The 24,218-nt window shown below is 49.4% G+C and overlaps 12 protein-coding genes across 12 annotated transcripts; 6 read left to right on the forward strand and 6 right to left on the reverse strand.

The window, feature by feature from the left end:
* Nucleotides 1-170: 170 nt before the first annotated feature.
* Nucleotides 171-981, reverse strand: N7447_001786 (alpha/beta hydrolase; the record flags this gene model as incomplete). Its single annotated transcript, XM_057226062.1, has 2 exons — nucleotides 171-494; nucleotides 574-981. The coding sequence occupies 2 exons, from the start codon at nucleotides 979-981 to the stop codon at nucleotides 171-173; spliced, it is 732 nt and encodes a 243-aa protein (XP_057090078.1).
* A 551-nt stretch (nucleotides 982-1,532) lies between these two features.
* On the forward strand, nucleotides 1,533-2,892 carry N7447_001787 (uncharacterized protein; the record flags this gene model as incomplete). The annotated part of the gene is made up of 5 exons (XM_057226063.1): nucleotides 1,533-1,694; nucleotides 1,758-1,794; nucleotides 1,858-1,925; nucleotides 2,003-2,376; nucleotides 2,463-2,892. The coding sequence occupies 5 exons, from the start codon at nucleotides 1,533-1,535 to the stop codon at nucleotides 2,890-2,892; spliced, it is 1,071 nt and encodes a 356-aa protein (XP_057090079.1).
* A 1,996-nt stretch (nucleotides 2,893-4,888) lies between these two features.
* N7447_001788 (mannose-1-phosphate guanylyltransferase) lies at nucleotides 4,889-6,387 on the forward strand (the record flags this gene model as incomplete). The annotated part of the gene is made up of 5 exons (XM_057226064.1): nucleotides 4,889-4,951; nucleotides 5,002-5,058; nucleotides 5,130-5,861; nucleotides 5,990-6,304; nucleotides 6,361-6,387. 5 exons carry the CDS (start codon nucleotides 4,889-4,891, stop codon nucleotides 6,385-6,387), a joined length of 1,194 nt encoding a protein of 397 aa, XP_057090080.1.
* A 412-nt stretch (nucleotides 6,388-6,799) lies between these two features.
* On the reverse strand, nucleotides 6,800-7,680 carry N7447_001789 (uncharacterized protein; the record flags this gene model as incomplete). The annotated part of the gene is made up of 2 exons (XM_057226065.1): nucleotides 6,800-7,462; nucleotides 7,519-7,680. 2 exons carry the CDS (start codon nucleotides 7,678-7,680, stop codon nucleotides 6,800-6,802), a joined length of 825 nt encoding a protein of 274 aa, XP_057090081.1.
* Nucleotides 7,681-7,910: 230 nt separating this feature from the next.
* Nucleotides 7,911-9,680, reverse strand: N7447_001790 (putative oxidoreductase, FAD-binding; the record flags this gene model as incomplete). Its single annotated transcript, XM_057226066.1, has 1 exon — nucleotides 7,911-9,680. One exon carries the CDS (start codon nucleotides 9,678-9,680, stop codon nucleotides 7,911-7,913), a length of 1,770 nt encoding a protein of 589 aa, XP_057090082.1.
* Nucleotides 9,681-10,354: 674 nt separating this feature from the next.
* Nucleotides 10,355-11,159, forward strand: N7447_001791 (uncharacterized protein; the record flags this gene model as incomplete). Its single annotated transcript, XM_057226067.1, has 3 exons — nucleotides 10,355-10,370; nucleotides 10,428-10,778; nucleotides 10,882-11,159. 3 exons carry the CDS (start codon nucleotides 10,355-10,357, stop codon nucleotides 11,157-11,159), a joined length of 645 nt encoding a protein of 214 aa, XP_057090083.1.
* An 827-nt stretch (nucleotides 11,160-11,986) lies between these two features.
* N7447_001792 (Zinc finger RING-type) lies at nucleotides 11,987-12,277 on the forward strand (the record flags this gene model as incomplete). The annotated part of the gene is made up of 1 exon (XM_057226068.1): nucleotides 11,987-12,277. The coding sequence occupies one exon, from the start codon at nucleotides 11,987-11,989 to the stop codon at nucleotides 12,275-12,277; it is 291 nt and encodes a 96-aa protein (XP_057090084.1).
* Nucleotides 12,278-13,101: 824 nt separating this feature from the next.
* On the reverse strand, nucleotides 13,102-16,026 carry N7447_001793 (Ataxin-10 homo-association domain-containing protein; the record flags this gene model as incomplete). Its single annotated transcript, XM_057226069.1, has 2 exons — nucleotides 13,102-15,790; nucleotides 15,854-16,026. 2 exons carry the CDS (start codon nucleotides 16,024-16,026, stop codon nucleotides 13,102-13,104), a joined length of 2,862 nt encoding a protein of 953 aa, XP_057090085.1.
* Nucleotides 16,027-16,541: 515 nt separating this feature from the next.
* N7447_001794 (DHHC family palmitoyltransferase) lies at nucleotides 16,542-17,876 on the reverse strand (the record flags this gene model as incomplete). Its single annotated transcript, XM_057226070.1, has 3 exons — nucleotides 16,542-17,528; nucleotides 17,581-17,734; nucleotides 17,788-17,876. 3 exons carry the CDS (start codon nucleotides 17,874-17,876, stop codon nucleotides 16,542-16,544), a joined length of 1,230 nt encoding a protein of 409 aa, XP_057090086.1.
* Nucleotides 17,877-18,289: 413 nt separating this feature from the next.
* N7447_001795 (putative transcription factor Rap1) lies at nucleotides 18,290-20,010 on the forward strand (the record flags this gene model as incomplete). The annotated part of the gene is made up of 4 exons (XM_057226071.1): nucleotides 18,290-18,412; nucleotides 18,469-18,554; nucleotides 18,604-18,844; nucleotides 18,916-20,010. 4 exons carry the CDS (start codon nucleotides 18,290-18,292, stop codon nucleotides 20,008-20,010), a joined length of 1,545 nt encoding a protein of 514 aa, XP_057090087.1.
* Nucleotides 20,011-20,430: 420 nt separating this feature from the next.
* On the reverse strand, nucleotides 20,431-21,439 carry N7447_001796 (chromo domain-containing protein; the record flags this gene model as incomplete). The annotated part of the gene is made up of 5 exons (XM_057226072.1): nucleotides 20,431-20,460; nucleotides 20,518-21,060; nucleotides 21,112-21,154; nucleotides 21,201-21,357; nucleotides 21,433-21,439. 5 exons carry the CDS (start codon nucleotides 21,437-21,439, stop codon nucleotides 20,431-20,433), a joined length of 780 nt encoding a protein of 259 aa, XP_057090088.1.
* A 348-nt stretch (nucleotides 21,440-21,787) lies between these two features.
* On the forward strand, nucleotides 21,788-24,016 carry N7447_001797 (chaperonin-containing T-complex subunit CCT5; the record flags this gene model as incomplete). The annotated part of the gene is made up of 10 exons (XM_057226073.1): nucleotides 21,788-21,797; nucleotides 21,872-21,889; nucleotides 21,950-21,998; nucleotides 22,094-22,187; nucleotides 22,240-22,323; nucleotides 22,399-22,688; nucleotides 22,742-23,390; nucleotides 23,450-23,768; nucleotides 23,831-23,919; nucleotides 23,972-24,016. The coding sequence occupies 10 exons, from the start codon at nucleotides 21,788-21,790 to the stop codon at nucleotides 24,014-24,016; spliced, it is 1,647 nt and encodes a 548-aa protein (XP_057090089.1).
* Nucleotides 24,017-24,218: the final 202 nt, after the last annotated feature.

Below are 24,218 nucleotides of genomic sequence, written 5' to 3' on the forward strand. Positions count from 1 at the left end.
GTACATTTGGGGGCGGTTCGGGGGCAATTGTCTCACATCAATGTGGGGGCTTAAGACGAACAATTAAAATAAGTTTGTTGGCTGTGATATTCACTATCGACACTCCGTGTTATATTAAATCATGCACGTGGTAATTCGAATAATTGAGCTAAATCAAAATTGAAAATCCCTCATGGCTTTGCGATCTGCTGCAGAACCTCGGCCAAACGATCCGGCATACTCAAGAACGGCGAGTGCGAGCTAGGTAGTCGGTAAGTATTTTCCGGCCCACCCATCTTAGAAGCAAATAGTTCCTGGAATGGGGGTGGCAGGGCACGATCCTGCTCACACACAATATAGGCGCAGGCAATGTCGGTCCAAGGCTCATAAGTGGACTCGCCAGAGAACACAGCACGCGAGGTGTGTGAGGCCAGCGCGTTCCACTTCTCCTGCTCCTCAACGGAGATATCCTGCCAGCCAACCTCTCCGGTACCATCCGCCAGGACGTAATCACCCTATCCACTAGTCAGCTTTGTCCTCTTGTGGCGCACATTTTGTGTTTTCAAATATGTATCATTTCCAGCATAGGCTTACCTCGACCTTCATCCAGGGTAGATAGTTTCCTCCCAGCATACCCAACAAGCTTTGGCCCTTGTCTAGGGCAAATGCCGCCAGGTATACAACCTTCACAACACCGCCAGTCTTGCCCTCGGCTGCACGAGCAGCTTTATCCAGTCCTTCGACAGACGAGGAAGCAACCACGCCGCCATAGGAGTGTCCAACCACAACCAAGTCGCGCCCCTCGTCTGCAAGCTTCGTCAACACATTGCGCAGGGAGGAGGTATCGTCGGCTAGAGTCTTAGAAGGCGGCTCAGCGCCAATTGAAGGATGCGCGGGGCACTCGGAGGCAAATCCGAGGGTTTCCAGACGGGAGCGGGTAGCTTCAAAGACGGCGGGGACGACCCAGGCACCCAGGGAAAATACGAATGTTGGGTTCGTCATTGAAAGCGGCTGAGATTATGAGGTAGATATTATTCTGAAAAAGATTTCAGAAACAAAGACTATTTACGGAAACCCAAAGGCGGAATGGGCGGCATGTTAGCGTCCTCGGAGGTTCACCCATTGTTTTCTGGAACACGAGCATAAAATTTATCCATATCTCGGCCTAATCCATCTCGATACAGAATGTACGAAGTAGACTAAGTGGCATGATGGGAGTGCTCGGCTCGCGGTAGCGTTAGTTGATGGCGTAAATCGATCAATGAGCAGTAAGCATTGACATTTCCCATGGGACTAGCCAAGTTGTTCCATGGAAATTCTCATAAATCGACTTCTACGGTCTCATGCTAGACCTATTTTGGTAATTTGCAATGAAAAACGGTCTTGGCATTTTAGATAAGTCCCACTTTGATACCTTTGAAAGTAGGGCTAAAGGATTCCCATGGCAAATCCTACGTAGTGAAAATACGTTTCATATCTCAGGTCTGCTACCCCTGCTTCTTCAATATCATTGCTCAATTGTTAGCTGTTTCTTGCAAGGTCATGCGATAACAATGGATTCTAGCGATGCGCATGAGAGTACTCAGCCCAGGCAGCGCATCACGACTATTGTTTTCGCCGTGTTGGCTATTTTCTTTGTGGTGCTGAGACTAGTAGCTCGGGGCATAAAACACGTTCATCTTGGAGCGGATGACTGGGTTCTGATTGTGGGATTGGTGCGTAGCTCTTGATCTCTTCGCATCCAGCGTCTGTGATAATCCGATCTAACCCCTTGCTAGATCTTTTCGTTGGTTATTGCGGGAATCAACCTTGCCTGTAGGTTTTGTTGGGCATATATAAGCGTGGTACAAGCATAATCCGAGCTAACCACATCGAAAGGTATTGAATATGGCATGGGCACACATACTTATACCATCTCTTCCGAGGGTCAATCCATGGTTTTCAAGGTACGAGGGGGAGACCCACGGATGGTCAACTTCAGAGCGCAAGCAATGACATTATCTAATTATACACTTCCCAACAGTTGATTTACGCGTTTGAACCACTCTATATTACGACAGCCGGCATCATAAAATTTGCCGTACTGCTCATGTACTATCGAATCTTCCCTGTCCGTCTCGTCAAAATCGGTGGTCTAGTCCTTGGCGGAGTCACTCTCACTTGGGTTATAGCCATGGATCTCCTCGCCTTGTTTCAGTGCTGGCCAATTGCCAAGGCGTTCAACCCCATGCTTCCTGGTCACTGCATCGTTCTCAAGGGCGCACTGATCGGGAACGGGGTACCAAACTTCGTGATAGACATATGTATTCTGGCTTTACCGGCAAAACTCATTTGGGGGTTGCAGGCAAGGCTATGGCAGCGTATATCAATCATATGCGTTTTTTTGACGGGAAGTTTGTACGTGCCATATAGGCCTTCAAAAGGGGTTCCCGGCAGAATTTGATTGGAAAGCGGATATTTGAGTGTGTGCTAACTATATATAGCGTCGTAATTGCGAGTATCTACCGCTTCAGCCTCATTTTCATCTTCGATATCACCGATGTGGCTTGGACCATTGCCGATGCGCAAACCTGGTGTGTCGTTGAGAGCGCTGCAGGTGTAATTTCCGCATGTTTACCTACCCTCACCCCGATTATCAAACATTTCACCAAAGGCGTGGTCTCGGCCGCTCTCTCGCTCTCAAAATCAAATCTGACACAGTCTGGAGCTGGAGCTCTTTCACAAGTTGATGCTGGTGAGGCAGGGCTGATTGGTGGAGAAAGCAAGGTCACGATCACAGCCGGTGACGTGCCTCGTCATAGTAATGGGAACTATGCGCTGACAGATATGAGCCCTAGCAATCGGGGGAGCTCACATCTAAAGGGCAAGGGTTGGACTATGATAAGCGCCGAAACTGATAGGGATTCAACTTAACAGGAATGTTTCGAAGGCTGCGTGTAACAAGCCAGAGCTTTGTTTATATCACGTCCATTGGCGTGTCTATTGACACTCGTTCAGACCAGGAACGAAACTGCACCATCAGAGATAATTCCCGAGATGAATATACACCAAGTTACATGACAATTTAACCAAAATAAGAATCTTCCTAAATCTAGAGGGTAGTGGCTTATAACTAGCTAACTACCAAGGCGATATCCAGGCTACAGCAACTATGTACATCCATGTTCACCACTTCCTAAAAACAAACCTCCCGCCTCGTAAAGGCCCATCGTAACCTAATTATTGTACACGTTACTAGGCTATCCTTGTAGCGCGCGATTTTCCAACGTTGCGACGTCTTCGTACCGTCAGGGCATTCACAGCCTTTCCTGTCTCTCCGTCTTTAGGACTTCCTAACAAACTCGACACACTGCTTGATGCGTTGCCCATTCTCCTTCGTAGCCCCATCCGCAGTTTCTTCAAATTTAAATAGCTTACCAGCATGTGGGTCTATGCTTCTTGGGCGTTGCACGCGCATTGATTGTCATCGGGAACTCAGTCGGCCTTGCGGACAACCAATTTTGCCCCCTACATAGTTGCGTTAGGAGATACGCTAAGCTCCCCGGCAGACTACCATGTTGAGACATGCATCAAATTGGAAATAAATAAAAAAGACGTCAAACCACAATGCTTAGCAAATATTGCACTATGCCAACGGGTCTAGTGCAAACAGCCCAGAATCAGATAGGACTGCATACCCTGGACTGGCCTACGTATGCAGGCTAATAGCTATAATAGTTACCAGAGACAATCTCTACTGACCGCCATAATGTACCTGCGTCTCGGATCTAATGTCATACATTGTTTTATCTGATTCTATAGTTCTAGTATTAGAGCTCTTGCATGATCCTTTCTGGTTTCTATTTATCTACCGTCTATCACAAGCCTTCTGGTGTAGGCTGCCGGTAGTGTGTTGTTAATTATTCCAAGGTAACCGACTTCTACCAGATGCGTAGTTCCCTGTTCGCGGCATCTACGATATGTAAAGTCCTAGTAGTACGCGTGGTTATTGTATCGAGTCTGCTTCTTATGTCGGCTTTCACCGTTTATGTTAGGTAGGGGAAAACAAAAGCTAAAATCAAGTGGGACAGGAATTGTTAACAGATCGTAGTGGGTAGCAGAAAGGATGTGCGAGATCTTTGACATTGAGGTTAAAGAATCAGTGGGAATAATATATGACAAGTCGAATGTCGGTTATAGCGATTAACGAGATTCGTTTTCGACAGAGCTTGTATTATATTTGCATATCCAAGCCAGTCTTTGGCATGTAGTCCTAGTTGATTTTGGACCGTTTGCACTGGATCCGTTGGCATAGTGCATGATGCATGCTTTGACTCCGCCACAACAGTTATAAAACCTTTCAATCTGGACAGTCCGACAGGTCTATTCGACCTTCTCTCTCAACATAACGGGTTGTATCGGATTTCTAGGGTTCCGATGTTGAAAAGTGTAAGATGCTAAGGAGTATGAAAAATCACTTTGCCAGAGGTTTGAGGATGCTGCTGTTAGTGAAGACGAGGCTTCGGAGCATTAACAGTTGGATTTTAATATGGCCTCATGTATCATAAATGGAGAATTCAGAGACAGAGAAGTAAAACTTTGAGAAGTCCAGCTATTGCGCAGAGCTTGATAAGCAGTCAAGTCGGGCAGGTTGTATATAGACTCAGTGATGGGCCCGTCATTGAGAGGAAGGTATTCAAATCCAGTACGCCACAACTGTCAAATACTGTCAAAGTCTGTCAAAATTAGCCCTCAGCAAGGGGTAGATATCTACAGTTTATATCAAGACGAAGCTGTGCATTGAAAAGTGGCCGAAAGGAGTAAAATGTTGTCAGGTGCCCCACCGAAACCGTCGTCTTGGCGTTTAGGAGCTTCGGGGTTTCTCTGGCCTTTCCTATTGTATTCTCTTCGCATCTCCTTGCATACCGTCATGCTTAATATACCAATGCGTGATAATCACAATACTCAGGCTTCCACCAAGGCCGTGATCTTGGTAAGTGACGGAATCCTCGCGGTAAACAATAGCTGACACCTTGTCCACAGGTCGGAGGCCCCTCAAGAGGCACTCGGTTCCGCCCATTGTCACTCGATGTACCAAAGGTATGCATCTGCATCTCATTTAATTGTCCTTAATCTGCGCTGGACGAACATTGACACCGCAACTCCCATAGCCCCTATTCGAAGTCGCTGGCCACCCCATCATCCACCACTGCCTGAAGGCGGTGGCTAAGGTCCCCGATGTACGCGAAGTGATTTTGGTCGGATACTACGATGAGAGCGTATTCCGGGATTTCATCAAGGATGCCTCGAAGGAATTCCCCCAGCTCCGCATCCTCTACCTGCGCGAGTACACAGCGTTGGGCACCGCCGGTGGCCTATACCACTTCCGTGATGCCATCCTCAAGGGCAAGCCCGAGCGGCTGCTCGTTCTGAACGCCGATGTCTGCTGCTCATTCCCGCTGGGCGAGATGATGCGGTTATTCGAGGAGAAGGACGCCGAGGCTGTGATTCTGGGTACACGGGTGTCGAACGACACCGCAACAAACTTCGGATGCATCGTGTCCGATTCACACACCAAGCGTGTGCTGCATTACGTCGAGAAGCCCGAGTCGCACATCTCCAACCTGATCAACTGTGGCGTCTACCTCTTCGCTACCGAGTGCATCTTCCCCGCCATCCGCAGCGCCATCAAGCGCCGCACTACCCGCCCCCGCCTCCTCTCGTACCCCTCCTCCGACAACCTGGAATCCTCCTTCATCGCCACCGGAGACGACGAGGACGCCGAGAAGAACGAGGTCCTCCGTCTGGAACAAGACATCCTCTCCGACCTGGCCGACAGCAACCGCTTCTTCGTCCACGAAACCAAGGACTTCTGGCGCCAGATCAAGTCCGCCGGCTCTGCTGTGCCTGCCAACGCCCTGTACCTCCAAAAGGCATTCCAGGCCGAGTCCCCCGAACTCACTCCCCCTCTGCCACCATCGTGCCTCCGGTCTACATCCACCCCACTGCCTCCGTCGACCCCACCGCCAAGCTCGGTCCTAACGTCTCGATCGGCCCGCGTGTCGTGGTCGGCGCCGGTGCCCGTATCAAGGACTCGATCGTCCTCGAGGACGCCGAGATCCGCCACGACGCCTGCGTCATGCACTCGATCATCGGGTGGAGCAGCCGTGTCGGTGCCTGGGCTCGCGTGGAGGGTACACCCATCCCCGTGGCTAGCCACTCTACCAGCATTGTCAAGCAGGGTATCAAGGTGCAGAGCATCACCATTCTTGGCAAGGAGTGTGCTGTTGGCGATGAGGTCCGCGTGCAGAACTGCGTGTGCTTGCCTTACAAAGAACTCAAGCGGGTATGTATTAATTCTAGGTATTTCTTCTATGTGTCATTGACTTACGTTCCTTATAGGATGTGTGCAACGAGGTCATTATGTAAACTGATTCTTGGTCTTCTTTGATCGAAGATTACCCTGATCTTCTCGTTGATACGGCTTCATTGTCGGGTTTGTCCCATCTCATCTTATCTTATGGTTGGATGGTTATTTGCTTCGTGAGCGCAGCCGATCTAAGGATCTTTTTGTTTTAATCTATCTAGAACGAACCCAAAATGGAAGAGTCGTTGGATTTCTTGCATTGATATCTGTTATACCTGTGGATTTATTTCGTAAATATCATATATCCCAGTAAATGATCCCTCGAAACGCCATGCAGATAGATTCAATGCCAACCCCAAACACCCGAATATGAACCTTGAGATGCACCCACAGATAAATATCGTAAAATCACGCTTGCTGTCATGGAAGCAAAGAAAAAGAAAAAGAAAGAAACCCCAAATACCAAAAGCCCACTCAGCGATACATAGCAGGATCGTACCCAGTATTCTCAGCAGGCCTCTGGTGCCCATCCTGTTCATAAGCACTAAAACGCACTCTGGGCACACCACGGTGACTCATCCCAGGAGCAGAATCATAATAATCCTGCGCGTCACCAGCATGGGCATATTCCAAATTGCGCTCATATACCGGGGGTGCCGGCGCATGTCCCTGACCATAAGCACCGGACATCGCAGGGGGCACGTTATCATAATCATGCAAGGCGGGAGTGGACTCGCTGTGGCGGTCATCCATCTTGACATCAAAGGCACCCGAGTCATCGAGGCCTGGCTGTGATCCCATAGCGTCGTAGACACCGAGACGAGTCTGGCGACGGCGTACGATCACGTCCAGCCAGACCGCAGCAATGTAGGACACCAGTCCGGTGATGGTGAATGTGAAGAGGGCTTTGTAGCTCCTGCACACGGCGATGCCGGTCGAATTTCCCCAGTAGGCTGCTGTGCACGTTGTTGTTATTGTGCTTGCTATGCTCCAGCCCAGGAGGCCCAGGGATAGAGCCCAGAGGATTGTTAGGAGGATGTTGAGTGATATGGAGAGTTTTGTTGATAGGCCGCAGCTGCAGTGGATTACTGAGGTCAGGAGGATGTTGAGGAGGGAGAGGCCAGATGAGACGAAGAGCTGTGGGTTTTATTAGTATTTGCTAGGAGAGATGGGCTATTTGAATGTTTATTTACCACAAGGAATGAATATGGTAGTTTGAAGCCATCGGCGTGGAGGTGGTAGGTAAACACTGCCAAGATCACGCCTACGACGATTGAGGAGAGGAAGATCAGGAAGCGGATGAGATGAAATGGCAGCGGCGGGTACGCCGAGGGCTTAACGGAGGGTGATTTCATGGCGAGTTGTGAATATGTGAAGAGGAAAGAAAGAATTCAGCTTGAGAAGCCCCTACAGTCTTCATGATCGGCGCTCCACTTTGACACGTTTGGGGCTGCGTCATCTATTTTTATCGGGCAGTGCAGCTTTGGAGACATTTTGGAATTGTTTCAAATAAGTTGGATATTAATTATGGAGATATTGCGAACATAAGAGAACATTGGAATATCATTTCAATATGCTTCTTTCGTCAATAGTTGAAATCCTCATAAAGCACCGTTTTTCCAACCAGCCAATTTAGAACCATCCGCTTCAACGCAACACCCGCGCAGAGATGCCAAACATCTGCTAGCGCACGGTCTAGGTCCTCGGCTTGCATCCTTCGTCTTATCATTTGCACCCCAGACGACTCGATGCCGTCCCACATCCGCCGATCGGCTCCATCGAGCTCCACATGGGTGATAAACAAAGTCGTTGACAGGGGCAACTGTGGCCACCGCTGGAAAATATCATGCACCAGTCCCAAATCATTGAACGAGATTGACCAGAATAGTCGCAGCTGAGAGATATCCAATTCTGGAAGATGTGCGAGAAGGGGTGTGATGCCAATACCGCCCGCCACGTAAGGGATAATGGAGTCTCCAGATACATGGAAGCTTCCTCCAAATCCCTTGAGTGGTACTTCTAGGCCAGCTCGCTCATTTACTCGAGAGAGATATCCAGTAACAGGACCATGTCGTCGGACCATGATCTCGAATTGATCAGCGGGTATATCGCGACCGGGGTACGAAGACACAGTAAAGGTTCGAACATAGTCATCGTTTAGACTGGTTGGATCGTCATCACGCATGTGGCTATAGCCCATATTAAGCTCGTCTTCAAATGACAGAGTGACATACTGTCCGGCACTCCATGAAATCGGTTTGCGGCCGGAGATACGGAATCGAAACCGTTGGATGGATGGTGTAATGTCGTCTTTTTTTATTAATGTTGCCACTTGGTCTGAATTTCCGTCTTCTTGGGTGCCAGGGAGTTGTTTCTCATTGACGAGATATCGCACGCTAGGATTGTATGGAGAAGGATCTCCGGCCTCGCCACGGAATGCCAACCCGTTTTCAACAAAGATTGCTGCTGCGATAGTGACTCGCACAGCGAGATTCGATCTTGGTAGGATGGCAGCTGCGTCTTTCCCGGCTAGTATTTCGGTCGATCCAGTGAAGTAAAGGACGTTGCCGCTATCAAAATCGGGAACGACAAAACCAGCCAGCGGGGTGGTTTCTAGATTCCCCAGCGTCTGATAGAGTCTATTCCCCGAGTACTCGGGATAAACAATAACAGCACCGCTAGCACTGTTGGATTCAACACGCATAAATCCCGGAGGACCACCACGGTTGTTTGTATCCATGGTCGATGCTCCATGAGACGAGGACACAAACACAGTATCCGCACGAGTAAGCAGCTCAACTGCAGCAGGACTCAATTGCGGCGAGTTGAAGATCAGCTTGGGATCAGACTGCGCAGGTACGATATGCTTCTTGTTCATGTATTTAGGGCAGTTCCCCAGACTCTCTTCAATGTGGACCACCAACTGTGCGTCTCCTGCATCTCCATCAGAAAGTGAGCCCGCCACCATCCTGCCATACAGCTTCACTCTCTGACGGTTCTCCAGATCGATCGCCAGCCCTGAGAGCATTTTTCCTGTGTATGCATCAGTTTGATTGCCGGTCAATAACGCTTGCACAACGGGGTCGTATTTGCTATCCACTTGTGTCCTAAGGTCGATTAGCGATTCAGCAACTGGTGTTGCAAAGCCCGCTGTGCCGCCCCATATCGTTGACCATGGCCTCCCTTGGGAATCCAATGTACCCAGGGCAAGCAGCGGGGATTGTTGAACAAGAGATGCAGCTCTCGGGCTCAGGTACGGGGTAGTTGGGTTGTCGCCGTGAGGAACTCGAAGCCAGTGATGTAATTTCTCCTCGCCCTCGTGCCAGGGCACAGTGTTTGTTAGGAGTGAGGCCATCGAGGGAAAATATAGATACTGAGAAGCTATGAGGTCTGCCATGTTAGAAGAGAGTGTTGGTATCTGGGTAAGCGTGGCGATTAGTATGATTAATCACCTCATCCTGTACAGGTGTCTAGGCCCTACAGATGACAGAGACATATGTGTCTAGACACACTAGAAGCTTCTACGGTTTTATGTAACTAACATAACTCTATAACTATCCAGATGGAATAGATTCCCTTTTTATCAAGATTGTCTTTCACATACGCAGAAATGGGTGTTCTAACCCCTAATGTACTAGTGACGACATAGTCCATAATATATATAACGATATCAGTCTCTCAAAGCTCTCAAAGGTCCCAAATTCCCAAAATTATTAGACTTATCCCACTGTTTTCGTATTTATGAACATGTCCGTCATTTGAATCTCAATATATCAATATGGGCCTCCCATGAGCTTGTATAGTGAGGAACCAATCAGAACTGTCGCGCCGCGTTATCGACTCACTGCCTTCGGGGAACTTCCTTATAAAAACAACCTACACCGGCACCCACTCTGCATTCTCCTTTTACAGCTCAATATTGTGCAGCAAAAGCAAACAATTCCAGAGGTGTCACAGAATACACGGGCTCTCCCCGCCCATATTCCTCAAAAAACAGCTCCGAAAGCTTACGAGTCCTCCACCCCCACCATGTCGACCTACGAAAGTACGAATCCCCAGCATTCAAATATAACCAGAATCTCCAAAATTAACATCATTCTAGTCGAACACAACACCACTGACCCCTCAACGGCCCCAACCGCCCGCCGCCGCCGCCCAGACCTCTCCACCTTCTTCTCTACCCTGTCCCAGATCACCCCAGCTCCCGACCACAGACCCCATGCAGTCCCCGTCCCAGGAGATGTGAGCGCAGCATTCTTCTCCCTCGCAGAAGCGCTGGACATGATGCGCCGCGAGGCCGACTCAGCGCCGCACGCCGACGCGCAGGAGGGCACCCATAACGCCGACTCAGATACCGGTCGCGATCTGCTGACCACGATGATCCAGTCGCTGCTCGCGCAGGCAGATACGCCGCCGCGGGAGGTAGAGGGCGTGAATGAGGAATTCTGCGATAGTAAGAAGCACTTCCCGAGCTCACCTTGTCCATCAACTTCCCCCGCAATCAGCGGGGCATTCCTTTGTGATTTACATAACTAACCACGTCTGGATCTCTCTAGTGCTTGAACGCGTCCCCAAAGCATCACTCAAACCCTCTGATATGTGTCCTATCTGCAACAACCCCTTCGTGGAAGACCCATACCCGCTCGTCGTCCAGTTGCCCTGCCACCCGACACACCGCTTCGATTTGGAGTGTGTGCGCCCCTGGCTGCGGCTGCGTGGGACGTGTCCGCTTGACCGTGTGGATTTCGCCAAGCAGCTGAGAGAAAAGGCGGAGGCGAAGAAGAAGCTTGTTGAGGAAGATGAAGAAGAGGAATGGGATGGCATGTATGGCTGAAGAGATCGAGAGACTGCATATATGAGCATTTTAAACTGTCTATTGTGATGGAGATTACATGGCAGTATTTCCTATCTTAGCATGAGTGAATGACTGTTGCATCTGCATCGATTGATCATGTACATTCTAATAAAATGGATATTGAAGTAAGTTTACTGGCTACCATATCTTGAACTCGAACAAGCAAGACATAGGCCATCAAACGGTAAATGATGTGAAAAGACGTCGAGAAGGGTGTATAGGAGGACATCAGTGGTGTTTTGGTGATCTACGCCTTAGGCCTAGAACTGCATTAGCACCTACACTTCGAGCCAATATATATGCGCACCTCGATGATATCCACGAGTCCTTTCCAATGTTGTCCCCTCGTTGGCTTTCATAATCTAATTATTGGACTTGATTCAAAGACCTTTGTTCTCTCTTGGATCTCAGTTTCATTCGTCTCTTTGTCTACATCTTTGATCCTCCTTAACAAAGGGTATACAACTTCATTGTGAAGCTACAGTCTTTGCCGAGGATCTTACCGCAACTCACATATAAATATCAAGTCCCCAAGTCCTGCTTCATATATTTTCTCATTCCACGTCACATCCTCTCTACAACTCTACAACTCATACCATCTTTCTCTATACTTGAACCGAGTCACAGACCGTGACTTCTCCGGAGTATCGTACATCATCAGGGTATTTTCTTCTCTCATTCCCCCCTGCGCGACTCTATCTACTCGCTTACTCCCCAAATTACTAGGTATCTCCACATTTATATACCTCAACTCCATTTCATCCATATACTCACCTGTGAGTATCCCACCCCATCCAACCACTACAATGTCTCTCCCCGCCTGGGAGACCTTTGCTCTTATTTTCATTTTCCTTGTATTGGGACTGACGATCATGATAACCATGATTCTTGTCAAGGAGTGGACCGAGTACCAAGCTATGCAGTTTTGGCCGAAACTGCGTAGAACTCGCACTCTCGATCTGGAGTCGGGCCTTTATCTACTAGAGGACGTAAAGGAACTGACATGGCGCGTTGAGCAGATGGAAACAGATATTGGTCGTGGAATCCAGCTTGCTGAATACCTCTCCGAATACCATGATGAACCCCCACTGCCTTGACCGCTCTATAAATGTCAGGATACCTGCCGATAACCAACGCAAGTCATAAAGACCGGATATCTGGATGCCTCCTATGTATAGGGATAGCGCATGAGATCCCGGCCCGAGTGCGTCACCCCAGTTCTCTACCCCATACTCCCATGTCTTTCGAGGCGGCTCACCTTGATGGAACTGGAGTGGGTAGGGTCATGTTTGCCGGACTAGCATTTCGGTGCAGTAACGGTGACTGATAGCCTTTTGGTGAAGCCGAGTTTGAATGTCATTATGGTGGATATGTGGATATTTTTATACCAACCAATATCGACCATAGGCACTGTTATTGTTTATTTTAGTTTTGAAGATGTCTATGAGACGTCTTACAAAAGGCGGAGGAGAGAAGGATTGTAGGTGACTTTCGAGCAGTAACCAACTCAATATCTGCAGTCTTGGTAAAAAGGTCGGATAGAGACAGCTGCCGAGATAACCTGCTAGACATTAATACAATTAGCGACTGCCTTGCTGGTCGATGGTAGACATAAATTAGCATCACCTTAGTCGACTAATTTTAAATAAGCTTGTAGACAGCAAGGTAAATCTTTTCCCTGTACAATATAGACTCGAGCAGATCGAAGCCAAGATCTGCAGGCAGAAAGATGGGGTTCAGGCAGCACATATGTAGATCCACCTTCCTCTTCTGGAAACATCCATAGTTCTATTAGCATCCGCAGTTATGTCTGTACGAATCGTGGATATAAGAAAAGAATTTTAATTCAAAAGTATCATTCGGAGAGCTTTCTACTCTATATGCAGTATTCCAGATTTTCATCACACATAAGGTCAATGTTTCATAAAATTTCTTCAGCCCGAGCCTTGGAACGGATGGCCAACTTGCCTGCCTGGTTGATCATCGCTTCGTAGCCACTTCGCTCCAGCACGCCACCGTCATTATTGACGACTTCACGGGCCTCGAGTTCCTCAACGAGGCGCTGGTTCTCGCGGTTACCCTCTAGCAAGAACTTGAGGCACATCACAGCATGCTCCTTGATGTATGGATTGTGGGCATCAAAAGCGGTGCAGCAAAGAATCGCCTCGACACCACCGTAACGACGGATCTGCTCTTGGACATCGGGACACTTCCAGACAAGCGAGGAGAGCACAAGCACGACTAGCTTCTTGAGATTGCGCCATTCGAACTCGGAGGGATCCTCCGTGATGGGAGGGGACTCGGGTCGAGAGTCGACGCTGCCGGCACCGGTGTCGACAGGGTCTGGGTCGCTGGGATCGTAAGGACGTTCGACGGCAACAGGGGCAGGGGAACTGGCGGTAGAAGCATCGTTTGCGGCGTCGGTTCGGGGAGGAGGGGGAGGGGGCACGGTGCCGAAGGACATTTGGCTTAGCTGGCCCTTCGGGATGCTTGCTTCCAACTCCTTAATCAACGTCACCAAGTCGTAGACAATCTCCCATTTAACCAGCAGGTTCTTCCAGTCGTTGTTTTCGGTCAGCACGGCGAAGAACTCCAAGAACTGGTAGACACCTTCGTATACCCGTTCCATGTCCCATAGATTGAGCGGGAAGTCCTCCGAAAGAGCCCGCTGAGCGCGGATCTGGCCTTGAAGGTAGATTAGAGCACAAGTCTCGGGGATGATGTTGCCACGGAAGATGGTGAAAATGTATCGGACAGTGAGAATATCAACTCTGTTGAGTGAGCTTGGGTTGCGGGGGATGTTGGGCTGAGCCGAGCCCGTTACCGAAGCAGGAGAGTACTTGGCTCGGAAAATGTGGGTGAGTATCTTGATCACAACAGCCTGTGCCGGGGAGATTATGTCCTTGGGCTGGCCGAAGTCCGAGTAGGCATGAGACATTAGACCGTTCTTAAGCACAGCCTCCATGATCTGGACCATCATCTTAAAGTAGAGCTCGTCGTCGGGGAGGTCCCATGCCGCAATGAAAATCAGTAGCTCACGCAGTAGGTTACGTCCTGTCTCCTGCGTGAGCAGAATGTGACAACGGAGCGCTTGCATGTTCCTGGATCCATTCCGTTCACCGCCCTTGAGGCCAAAGCTGTCCACAATACCGGCCTGAACAATCATAGGCAAAGCTTCGATTTCCGCCGGTCCAAGGACCAGAGGGATATCTGTCAGGAGACCCCGCTGTTGATCACCGGGACGGCCACGGTATTCATCGTCTTCCTCTTCTTCGTCATCGGCTTCTCCATCGACGCCATCGTCATCCACATCATCCTCGCCATCTCCGTCGACGCTTCCGTCAGCCATATGGTCCAGGCTGTGCGAATCGTCATCCCCCACAGTGTGTGCATCGCCGTGATCATAATCATGCTCTTCATCACCATCGATATGTGATGGCTCCTGGAGCCGAGCCATGAGTTCATCCTTGGCCTCCTGGAGGGTCTCGGCGGCAGATTGAGCTGACCGGGGCATACTGGTATCTTCGTCTGTAACAGGTCCATCCACGGCGCCGAAGTCGTTGATCTCTGGAAGATCGGCCCAGCAAAGACGAGGGAAACCAGCTGTGAGACTGCGATCAATAGTCAGGATGGTCTTCTTCTTGGTGACTTCGTGTTCCTCTTCTTCCTCGTCGTGTTCCCTGTGATCATCATGCTCCTGGTCTTCGTGGTCTTCAGGCTCCTCGTGCTCTTCTTCGGGAAGCGCAGCCGGGAGCTCACGAGCCCGGTCCTGAAGATCAGACCAACCGTCAACCTTAGCCCCAAGGATTGCGGTCAAAGCAGCCCTGATATCCTTGACCTGGTCTGGGTCTCTGCCCATTTCCTGTATAGCGCTGAGGTCTCGCCCCAAAATTCTCTCCATGTGATCCTTAATGTTGGCCAGTAGCAGCATCGCAGCCTCTTCCTTGATAGTTGCTGGCTCCCGCGGGAACTTGGCGATAGTCTCCAATAGCAAATCCTCTGCAGTTTGGTCGTAAAGCGCGCGAATCGGAGGGTTGATGACCCGCTCTCCAACTTGCACAATGGGTGCCACTCCTTCTCGCGAGCTGGCATCGTCCAAAGGCTCCTTGGGCTTTATGATGTTCGTATCAGCAGTTGAATGGTAACCAAACAAATCTAACCAGAGCACCATCTTGCGATGCTCATTGTGCATGATGAAGTTATGGAGGTACTGGAGGCACGTAATTAGAAGGCGCTTGTAGAGGTTGACGACTTTCTGCCATCGCTCCTCGTTCCGCGCATTTTGTTCGCCATCAAAGCCTCGAGCGGTGACGCGAACACAGGTGTCGATGAGAGCTAGAATTCTTTGGTCGAATCCTGTTTCTGCCGCGAGGTTCTGTGCCTTCTTGGTTGTGGCGAGGAGATTGCGGGCGATTGTACACAGATCATTCAGGCGCTCAATATCTTTGACCAGCGAGAAATAATTGTATGCAATCAGGTTGGCAGATGAGTGTTCGTAGCTTGCTGCGGGGCTCTTCCACGCGAAAGATTGGGACTCGAGGACGGGAATTGCTTTGGTGAGGACGTTCGTGAGACCTTGCCAGATATCCGGCGACATGCCGAGATTGTGACTAGAAGCGCGCAACATATTAGTATGCAAACCATGCAAACGGTCAATTATACTGTTATCTTACCGAACATCGCTCTCCTGGTGTGTCTTATACAGAATCTGCTTCCCAGCGGCAAGCATATGCTCCAGGCGCTTGTCATCGATCATGCCCCGAACTTCGTAGTGGCTCAGGGTCCCTGCAAGGATCACCTTGAGCATGAGCTCGGCTGGCGTGCATAGTGGCTTTGGGTCTGCCATCTTGCAAAGAGAATCTCAACGCGTATTCCTTCAAACGGTAAATAGCGCGGGGAGATCACAGTGGGATGAGAGAATCTAAGATTCGAGTGGAGAGACAAATTTTCCGCCCGCACTAATGTTATCGTGTTATCGCTCATTCGCCCCTTCTGAGCTCTCCGCCTTGAGCATACATCACTTCGGTATAGTTAACTAGTTTCTTTACTGTCGAAGTTGTGGATCATAGAGGGTTTCTTTGTCTGTTTATTTAATAGAATTGCAGTTGTTGACTCTGGAATAATGTAAATTATTACATCAACCTCTACATATGCTCTTACTATGGAACGTTATTCTTAGTGGATGGAAGTAATCAGGGCTATCTATCAGACAGACTGATCATATAGCAAATATCGTTTCCACTTATTGTCTCAGTTTGATTGGGGAAGATTCCAAGGTATGTAGTAGACACCATCTTTCACGTAGATATTTTAGATATTCCTGAATTAAACTTTCACAAGATAGACGCTTATACAAAGAGCTTAAATACCGGATACCTCCTTAGATCGACGGACAGATAGTCCCACCACGTCCCGAAGGTTATACCAAAAGCCCATATCGTAGATGTTGTCGACGTCTCTCATATTGTGGAGTCGCTTCCATCGGGGGTCAGGAGGTACGTCTGATCCCGGGCGACGTGCAATGCAATTGGAATTGGAGGCCAATAAACATCCTTCAGTCGGAGGATTTTCATCCGTGACAAGGATCTGATCAGTATGCACAGGCCACAGTTCATCGTATGGATCCATAGGAAGGGGGCTGCCAAAGATGAGGCTGCGTCTTGTCTTGTATACAAAGCCATCTTCCACATCGTCTTTCCAATCAGACCACTTGGCACTTTCATTGGTTGTCACACCAGCCCAGATGAGATACATGTGGTACGCCAGGAAAGATATTGATAGCGGGGCAGTCATAAGCATCAATAGAAATACTGCCCCAATCTTGGGATCAGAAGCGATCACAACGCTCCATGTGTTGATCCAGGCCGTCCAGCCTTGCATGGTCGCCTGTATCTCCGGAGGAACAATTTGCTTCAGCATCTCAGAGAGTAGGGAATGACCAAGGTAGGAGCCGTATATCAACATAACAGAAAGGGAGACCAAGAGCGAGATGAAGTAGACGCAGTTGTTGGCCCCGACGCAGTTCATCAGCCATACACAGTGGTGGTCATGTCGAGAAACGCAGGCCTGACAGAAGTTGCAATGCTTGCTGCGCGCTGGCTTTTGGAACTTGCAGGTGCTACATCGATGTCCTGGATGAAAAAGGACTCGGTCGTACGGATAGCGCCTCATCTCTTCCTCATGATTCTCTGGCGTGATAAATGACTTGGTCACGATACACTTATAAAGCAGGAAGTATGGCAAGCTGATAGCTACGGGTACCCAGAGCCGATGAATGCTTGGAAGCCGAGGCCACGCGGCCGGGACAAAGACGCCTTCTCCAATGACCAGTAAGGAGGTAAAGAATATCTAGTATGCATAGTAAGTCTCTGGACAAGTAATAATAGATCCCTATACTCACTAGGACAAGTGGGTGGTTCTCCTTCAGCACATATGTACCAGATCGATTCCAGCCTCGTACTACCCTCCCGCCGAACAAGCAATTATCGACAGCGGCAATTCCATTTGGAAAGTACACCCACAGTGCCCGATGCAGCCAGGCGACCGGAGTTTTGCTTAATCAGTCAGCGCAAAGCCTCAAAGGGTTGTAGATTGGCAATTTCCTCACCGGAAAGCTGGCAGCCTGCCAAATAGCGCGATAAAGGTGAACCCTGAGATCGCCAGAATCACCAGAGCGACGGTTCTGAGGGCCCCCATTCTGAAGCTTAAGTTCTCACGAGAAGTTCAAAGGATATACTTTTCCGCTCTGCATCCTCTAGCGGTATTCTTCACAATTCCTGCCTTACTTGACTCGTGATCGGTCAATGCGTTCTCATCGCACGTCGTCGGTTTCGTGTATGCCACGTGACCGCGTTTTCAGTCTCGGCGAGAACCAACCAATTCATCTATGACTCTTGTCGATTGAGACTGCCAGAATCATATATGGTCAAACGCAAGAACAGACACAAGCAAGTGACACAACGCCTATCTTACCCCATAACCCGCCAGTGAATTGGAGAAAACCCCTTGCGACACGTTAACACGTGATACCGCGTCGCAGACAAAGCCGGCCTATCGTTGAGGGCGTAAAAGCTCGAAGAAAAGTGAAGCTTGATTTCTAAAGAGTTGAAATGGCGACTCTCAAAAATGACTCGTCTCGGGCTGAGACTACGACAGGGAATCTATTCCAAGGTGCACGATTCTGGCTATCTCTAACTGTTCCACAAAGGTCGAGGTTTAAAGAATTAATCAAGGTAATTCAGAGGCGCTTTATCTTGTTTGGAATTTGCAGAAGTTAATGAATATCTAGAAATATGGTGGCACCGTTGTGCTGATGGAGAAGGATGCCGATGTCAAGCTGGTAGATCACACGAGGAAAGACCTGCCTAGTGACACGTACGGAACTCTTTGATGCCTCAAAATCGATGTACTAACTTAAAACTAGCTTCTCCTATCAATATGTAGAGCGTTCTATCAACAAGGGACGACTCGAAGATCTAGAAGCCCACCGGGTTGGGCCATCCGCACCCCGTCCAATGGGTGCATTCAACATCCCCACGAAAAGCACAAGATCATTCTTTACTCTGAAAGAGGATCAAATTTTGTTTGATTGGATTGCACACTTTGAGCAAGAGCCAGGAGCGCCTGTCCAAGGCAATAGAATCTACCAGGATTTAAGTGAACTGGTATGATGCTCTCCTGTTTCTGTTGAGGTTACAGGACACATATAAACCTGATACTAACTGGTAACACACAGTTTTCCGCTCATCCATGGCAGTCCTGGCGTAGCAGATATATGAAGCACCTACGTGGCAAAGGCCGCCCAGGGGGCGGCACCCCAGTACCATACACCGAGCTTGTACAGTCTGCACCACCTCAAGGAGAACGCCCAAAGACCTTACCTGCCCGAACTTCTCCAAAATATTCCGCAGCAAAACCAACCCCAAGAGTCCCTCAGCTGGCACCATCTGCTCCGGTCCAAGCAGGTACAACAAACAGCCCAAAACGAAAACGAGATCCGGTCCCTGAACTGCCAAATCAACGGCGGAGAGACGTTTCACCTATGAAACGAAGAGCAATTGAAGCTTCTGCAACTGCAGACCCTTCCTCACGCCATCCCCGTCCTGATAACAGTGGACCCCAACTAGACTCATCAAACATGGCAGCCACACCACACTTTACTGCACGCCCAGAAAGAAGCTCTCCCGGTAGCTCACTGTCAGATATAGGACTGCTTCAAGGCCTTGGCATCCCAGATCTCTTCCCAGCTACCAACCCTTCCGTACAAACGCCTCCCCGCGTCACTCAAGAGACTCCACAAAAACCACCAAATGCAATAGAATTATCAGCGCCGCCAGCTCCACCACGACCATTGGGGGACAATGCTTTCGCACAGTCCAACCGATTCAAGGAACAAGCACCGAATCTCAGACCACCAGTCAAAGATATCTTCGAAGACCCAGTGGACCCCATTTTTCTAGAACTCCCATTCTTACCATCAAGCCCAGCATCCGAGGTGGCCGACGATGACACTGATACCTCAGATGCGCCCGACGTCGATACTTGGATTGATCAACGCTTGGCTCGAGGTGCCAAAGAATCGCACGTGTTCGAAGCTCTGCGATGTACAAGCATGGTTCCCGATATGGCAGATCAGGTTCTCAAATGTCTTGGCGCTGGGAAGGGAATTCCCGATGATATGCCCGGTGTCTGGACAGCCGAGGATGATGACTGTTTGCAGGCAGAAGAATATTCTCGTGTACAGCGAGCGTTAACGAAACACGGCGCGGAAGCGTATAAGGATAGATGGGAATATTTCAGCATGGCCCGGCAGACAGGGCTCATTGAATGATACCCATGGGATGTGGAATTCAAGAAAGCGCACGAAGGATAACTACATGGATGAGTTGCAATTGTGAAGTACATGAACATTAGCGTATAGCTAGAAATGAAATACTCTCCCAAGACACCAGTATTGACCCGCCCAGAACGCCAGGAGGATATTGGAACTCCAAACTAAACATCAATGGAAGGGCAGCAGTGCCATATTCAAAACGCGTTGGTTGCAGCAGTCATGGGGATTGTGGCGATGGCCACTCGTTATTACAGTTCCGAGATTGAGGAAATGGCCGAATTATCACACTTATGGATCATTTTCGAATTGGTGATATATCAGCCTGTGGGTGAACGGATGGATTTAATTATCCTTGAAGACACTATGAGAGATGTTAGAAATGCATTTCAAGCTTTCATTAGGAGGAGAGAGCTTGACTCACAGATGCGATTCGTAAAATTTGAGCATCTAGTTTGGCAGTTAGTATACTTGTCGCTGTTTCTAACACGGCGGAGGAGGACATACTTTCAAAGGACATCTTTCATAGCAGACCTGGATAGACAGTTTCGCTCTGTGTCCGTTGTTGAACTCGAGCCAGGCCATGAGACCCGCGTCGCCCTCCCGGACAATCGTGTCCACCGTTTTCACATCCTTATCCCAGTTCTTCCCCTTTGGAAGCCATTGAATGCCATTTTCTTCGGACTCGGGGGAAGCTTGCTTGGTCGTCTCTTTGGGCGCTGACTTTCGGCGCTGTCTCTTGGCTTCGCTCGTTGAGGGGGCCGGTGCGGGCGTAGCTAGCTTCGAATCACCCAGAGATTTGCGCTTGCGACCTGGCTTTGCCGCCTTGGGCTTATCTTCGGGCTTCTTCGGACGACCACCGATCCTCTTGTAGTATGCTGTGACAATATCGCTGGCTCCATCCCTATGTTTCTTTTTGTCAATAAATGCGCATAGCACATGCCGAAGCTCAATGAGCGCATAAACGTACATGAGACCATCCTCCTCTTCCCATGTGCGATCTTCAATTTTGTCATAACCCTTCCATTTCACCCAGAGCTTAAGGGTTCCCTGTACTTTATTAGCTTCTCAGCACAATGAGGCTGAGTGTTGCGAGCATACATCATCAAGCCAGGCGTGTTCAATAATATCCTCGACGACGTAGCTGCACTCAATTAGAAACACGTATCCATCAATCGGGAATGCGCAACTCACAGCCCCTCTTCCTCATCTTCATCTTCATCTTCGTCTTCTTCGTCTTCGTCTTCTTCGTCTTCCGGGGGTCCTGGGTATCTTTGCCATTCGTCTTTGGCGCACCACTGAAAGGAATATCGCCAGATTCCTCGTCGGATATATCTTCAATGGGAGCTAGGGAATGAATAGGTCAACAAAGATGCTCACCATTGCGCGCGCGACAAATCAACATTGGGGGGAAACACTCACGAGGCATGTTTCGTTTGAAGGGTGAGACGAACTTGGAGAGTTTAGAAAACAGATTGGCGACTAGGGGTGTTAAACCGTCAATTGCAATGGTAGAGTCAGACGAAAGATTGTCGCATCCAAAGCAATTGGAGGTGTCGACAAGCAGAAACGCGTTGAAGGCGGACAAGATACGCTATACCGCTTTGGGCAGTCAGAATTTCATTTGTCAAAAGTGCATTTCGGGAAGCTCCCCCTCAAGGCTCAACTTGCAAGTTCACTGCTTTGTCTCGTCACTTACTCCTGATTATCTCTTGGTCTCCTTGTGCCCTCTTTTTAAAAATCTTTATATTTTGCCAGGTGGCAGCCCACCGTCAACATGGCAATGCGTAAGGCCGCACCCCCATACCCCTCATTCTTGAAATGTGCTGTCGCTAACTATGTGGATTTTAATCTTCAACAGAGCTTGATATGTCTAATGGTGATTACTTCTCGAATAACTTGGTACAACCCGGATCCGGTCGCTGACATTAAGGGATAGCTCAGGTCTTGAAGGACGAGCAGGGACGGCCGTTTATTGTCGTTCGGGAGTACGTTCACCGCTACGCCCTATCCTCCGTTTCAAAATATCATTGAGAGTAGGAGGGTTGAGATATTGGGCTGACGGGGATTTTTCATAAAACAGTCAGGGAAAGAAGAAGAGACAGCATGGCACTGAGGCCGTTAAGTCACACATTGTTGCTGCCAAGACGGTGGCCAGCATTGTGAAGTCTTCTCTGGTATGGCACTCGGAAAGCGATCTATGAGAACACATTTGACTCTCGTTTTTAGGGACCCCGTGGTCTTGATAAGATTCTGATTTCTGCCGACGGCGATATCACCGTCACCAATGATGGCGCAACTATTCTCGGACAGGTTCGATCCCGAAATCCTTTCCCCCCGGAGAGATCCAATTATGGCTCGAGAGACTGATACGATGGCTATGGTTAGATGGAGATCACAAACAACGTCGCGAAGCTGCTGGTCGAACTTTCGCAGTCCCAGGACGAGGAGATCGGTGATGGCACAACCGGTGTCGTGGTGCTGGCAGCGGCCATGCTTGAACAAGCTTCGGACCTCATTGACAAAGGAATCCACCCCATCCGGATAGCCGACGGATACGACCAGGCCTGCGAAATCGCCGTTGCCGAGCTCGACAGGATCAGTGACGAAATTACCTTTAGCAGCGATGATACCACCAACCTCCTCAAAGTGGCCAAGACCAGTCTGGGCAGCAAGATGTACGGATCCCTGGCTGTAAATTAGTTCTGGTTGATGCTGACAGTTTTCGTAGTGTCTCCAAGTCCCACGACCAATTCGCCAAGATCGCCGTTGATGCCGTGCTCTCGGTTGCCGACTTTGAGCGCAAGGATGTCGACTTCGAGTTGATCAAGGTTGACGGCAAGGTCGGTGGATCCCTCGAGGATTCTCTGCTTGTCCACGGTGTTATTGTGGACAAGGACTTCTCTCACCCTCAGATGCCCGACGAAGTTCGGGATGCCAAATTGGCTATCTTGACCTGTCCCTTTGAGCCTCCCAAGCCCAAGACCAAGCACAAGCTCGATATCACATCTGTTGAGGAATTCAAGAAGCTGCAGGACTACGAGAAGGAGAAGTTCACAGAGATGATTCAGCAGCTGAAGGATTCGGGTGCCAACCTGGTCATCTGCCAGTGGGGTTTCGATGATGAGGCCAACCACCTTTTGCTCCAGAATGACTTGCCTGCCGTTCGTTGGGTTGGTGGACCTGAGATTGAGTTGATCGCCATTGCCACAAACGGCCGTATTGTGCCCCGCTTCGAGGATCTGACCTCTGACAAGCTCGGCTCGGCTGGTGTTGTCCGTGAGATGAGCTTCGGAACTACGAGAGAGAAGATGCTGGTGATTGAGGAGTGTGCCAACACCCGGGCAGTGACGATTTTCGTTCGTGGAAGTAACAAGATGGTGAGTGAATACCTGCACCATATGTACTGAGATGTGCGGGTAACTAACTTCAGCTACAGATCATTGATGAGGCCAAGCGGTCACTACACGATGCTCTGTGTGTCGTCCGCAATTTGGTGCGCGACAACCGTGTGGTTTACGGTGGTGGTGCTGCTGAGATTGCTTGCTCCATCGCCGTTGAGGACGCCGCTGTCAAGAGCCCCGGCATTGAGCAATATGCCATGCGCGCCTTCGCTGATGCGCTGGATGCCGTCCCCTTGGCTCTTTCTGAGAACTCTGGTTTGAGCCCCATTGAGACCCTCGCCTCCATCAAGTCTCGCCAGGTCAAGGAGAAGAACACCCGTCTCGGTGTTGACTGCATGATGACTGGAACCAACGGTACGCCCCTAGAAAATCATTCCATGCACGGTTTTGTTCATAGGCTAACTTGGGCTATGTAGATATGCGTGAGCACTTCGCTATTGACCCCCTTATTGGCAAGCGCCAGCAACTTTTGCTTGCTACCCAGCTGTGCCGTATGGTTCTTAAGGTACTGCTCCCATTAACTCTTTCTATCGCGCTCGATGCTAACCCTCAATCAGATCAACAATGTCATTATCTCCGGTGATGATCAGTCCGAGTTCTAGATTACCCCATTCTAGTCCTATTCCACGATGGTAAAAGAAAAAAACTGATGATTCTGCTTGCTATGTAAAAACATGGTCAATTACATAGAACCCTTTTAGTTTCAATAAAAACGAAAGGATTGATAATGTCTCTATCTGAGTTCTGCCTCTGGTCTCGCTCTTTTACACGAGACTGGATCTACAACTGGCATTTATAGATGTA

Source organism: Penicillium robsamsonii (genome assembly GCF_028829455.1).
Source record: "Penicillium robsamsonii strain IBT 29466 chromosome Unknown utg000001l_segment0_segment0, whole genome shotgun sequence".
NCBI classification, from domain to species: domain Eukaryota; kingdom Fungi; phylum Ascomycota; class Eurotiomycetes; order Eurotiales; family Aspergillaceae; genus Penicillium; species Penicillium robsamsonii.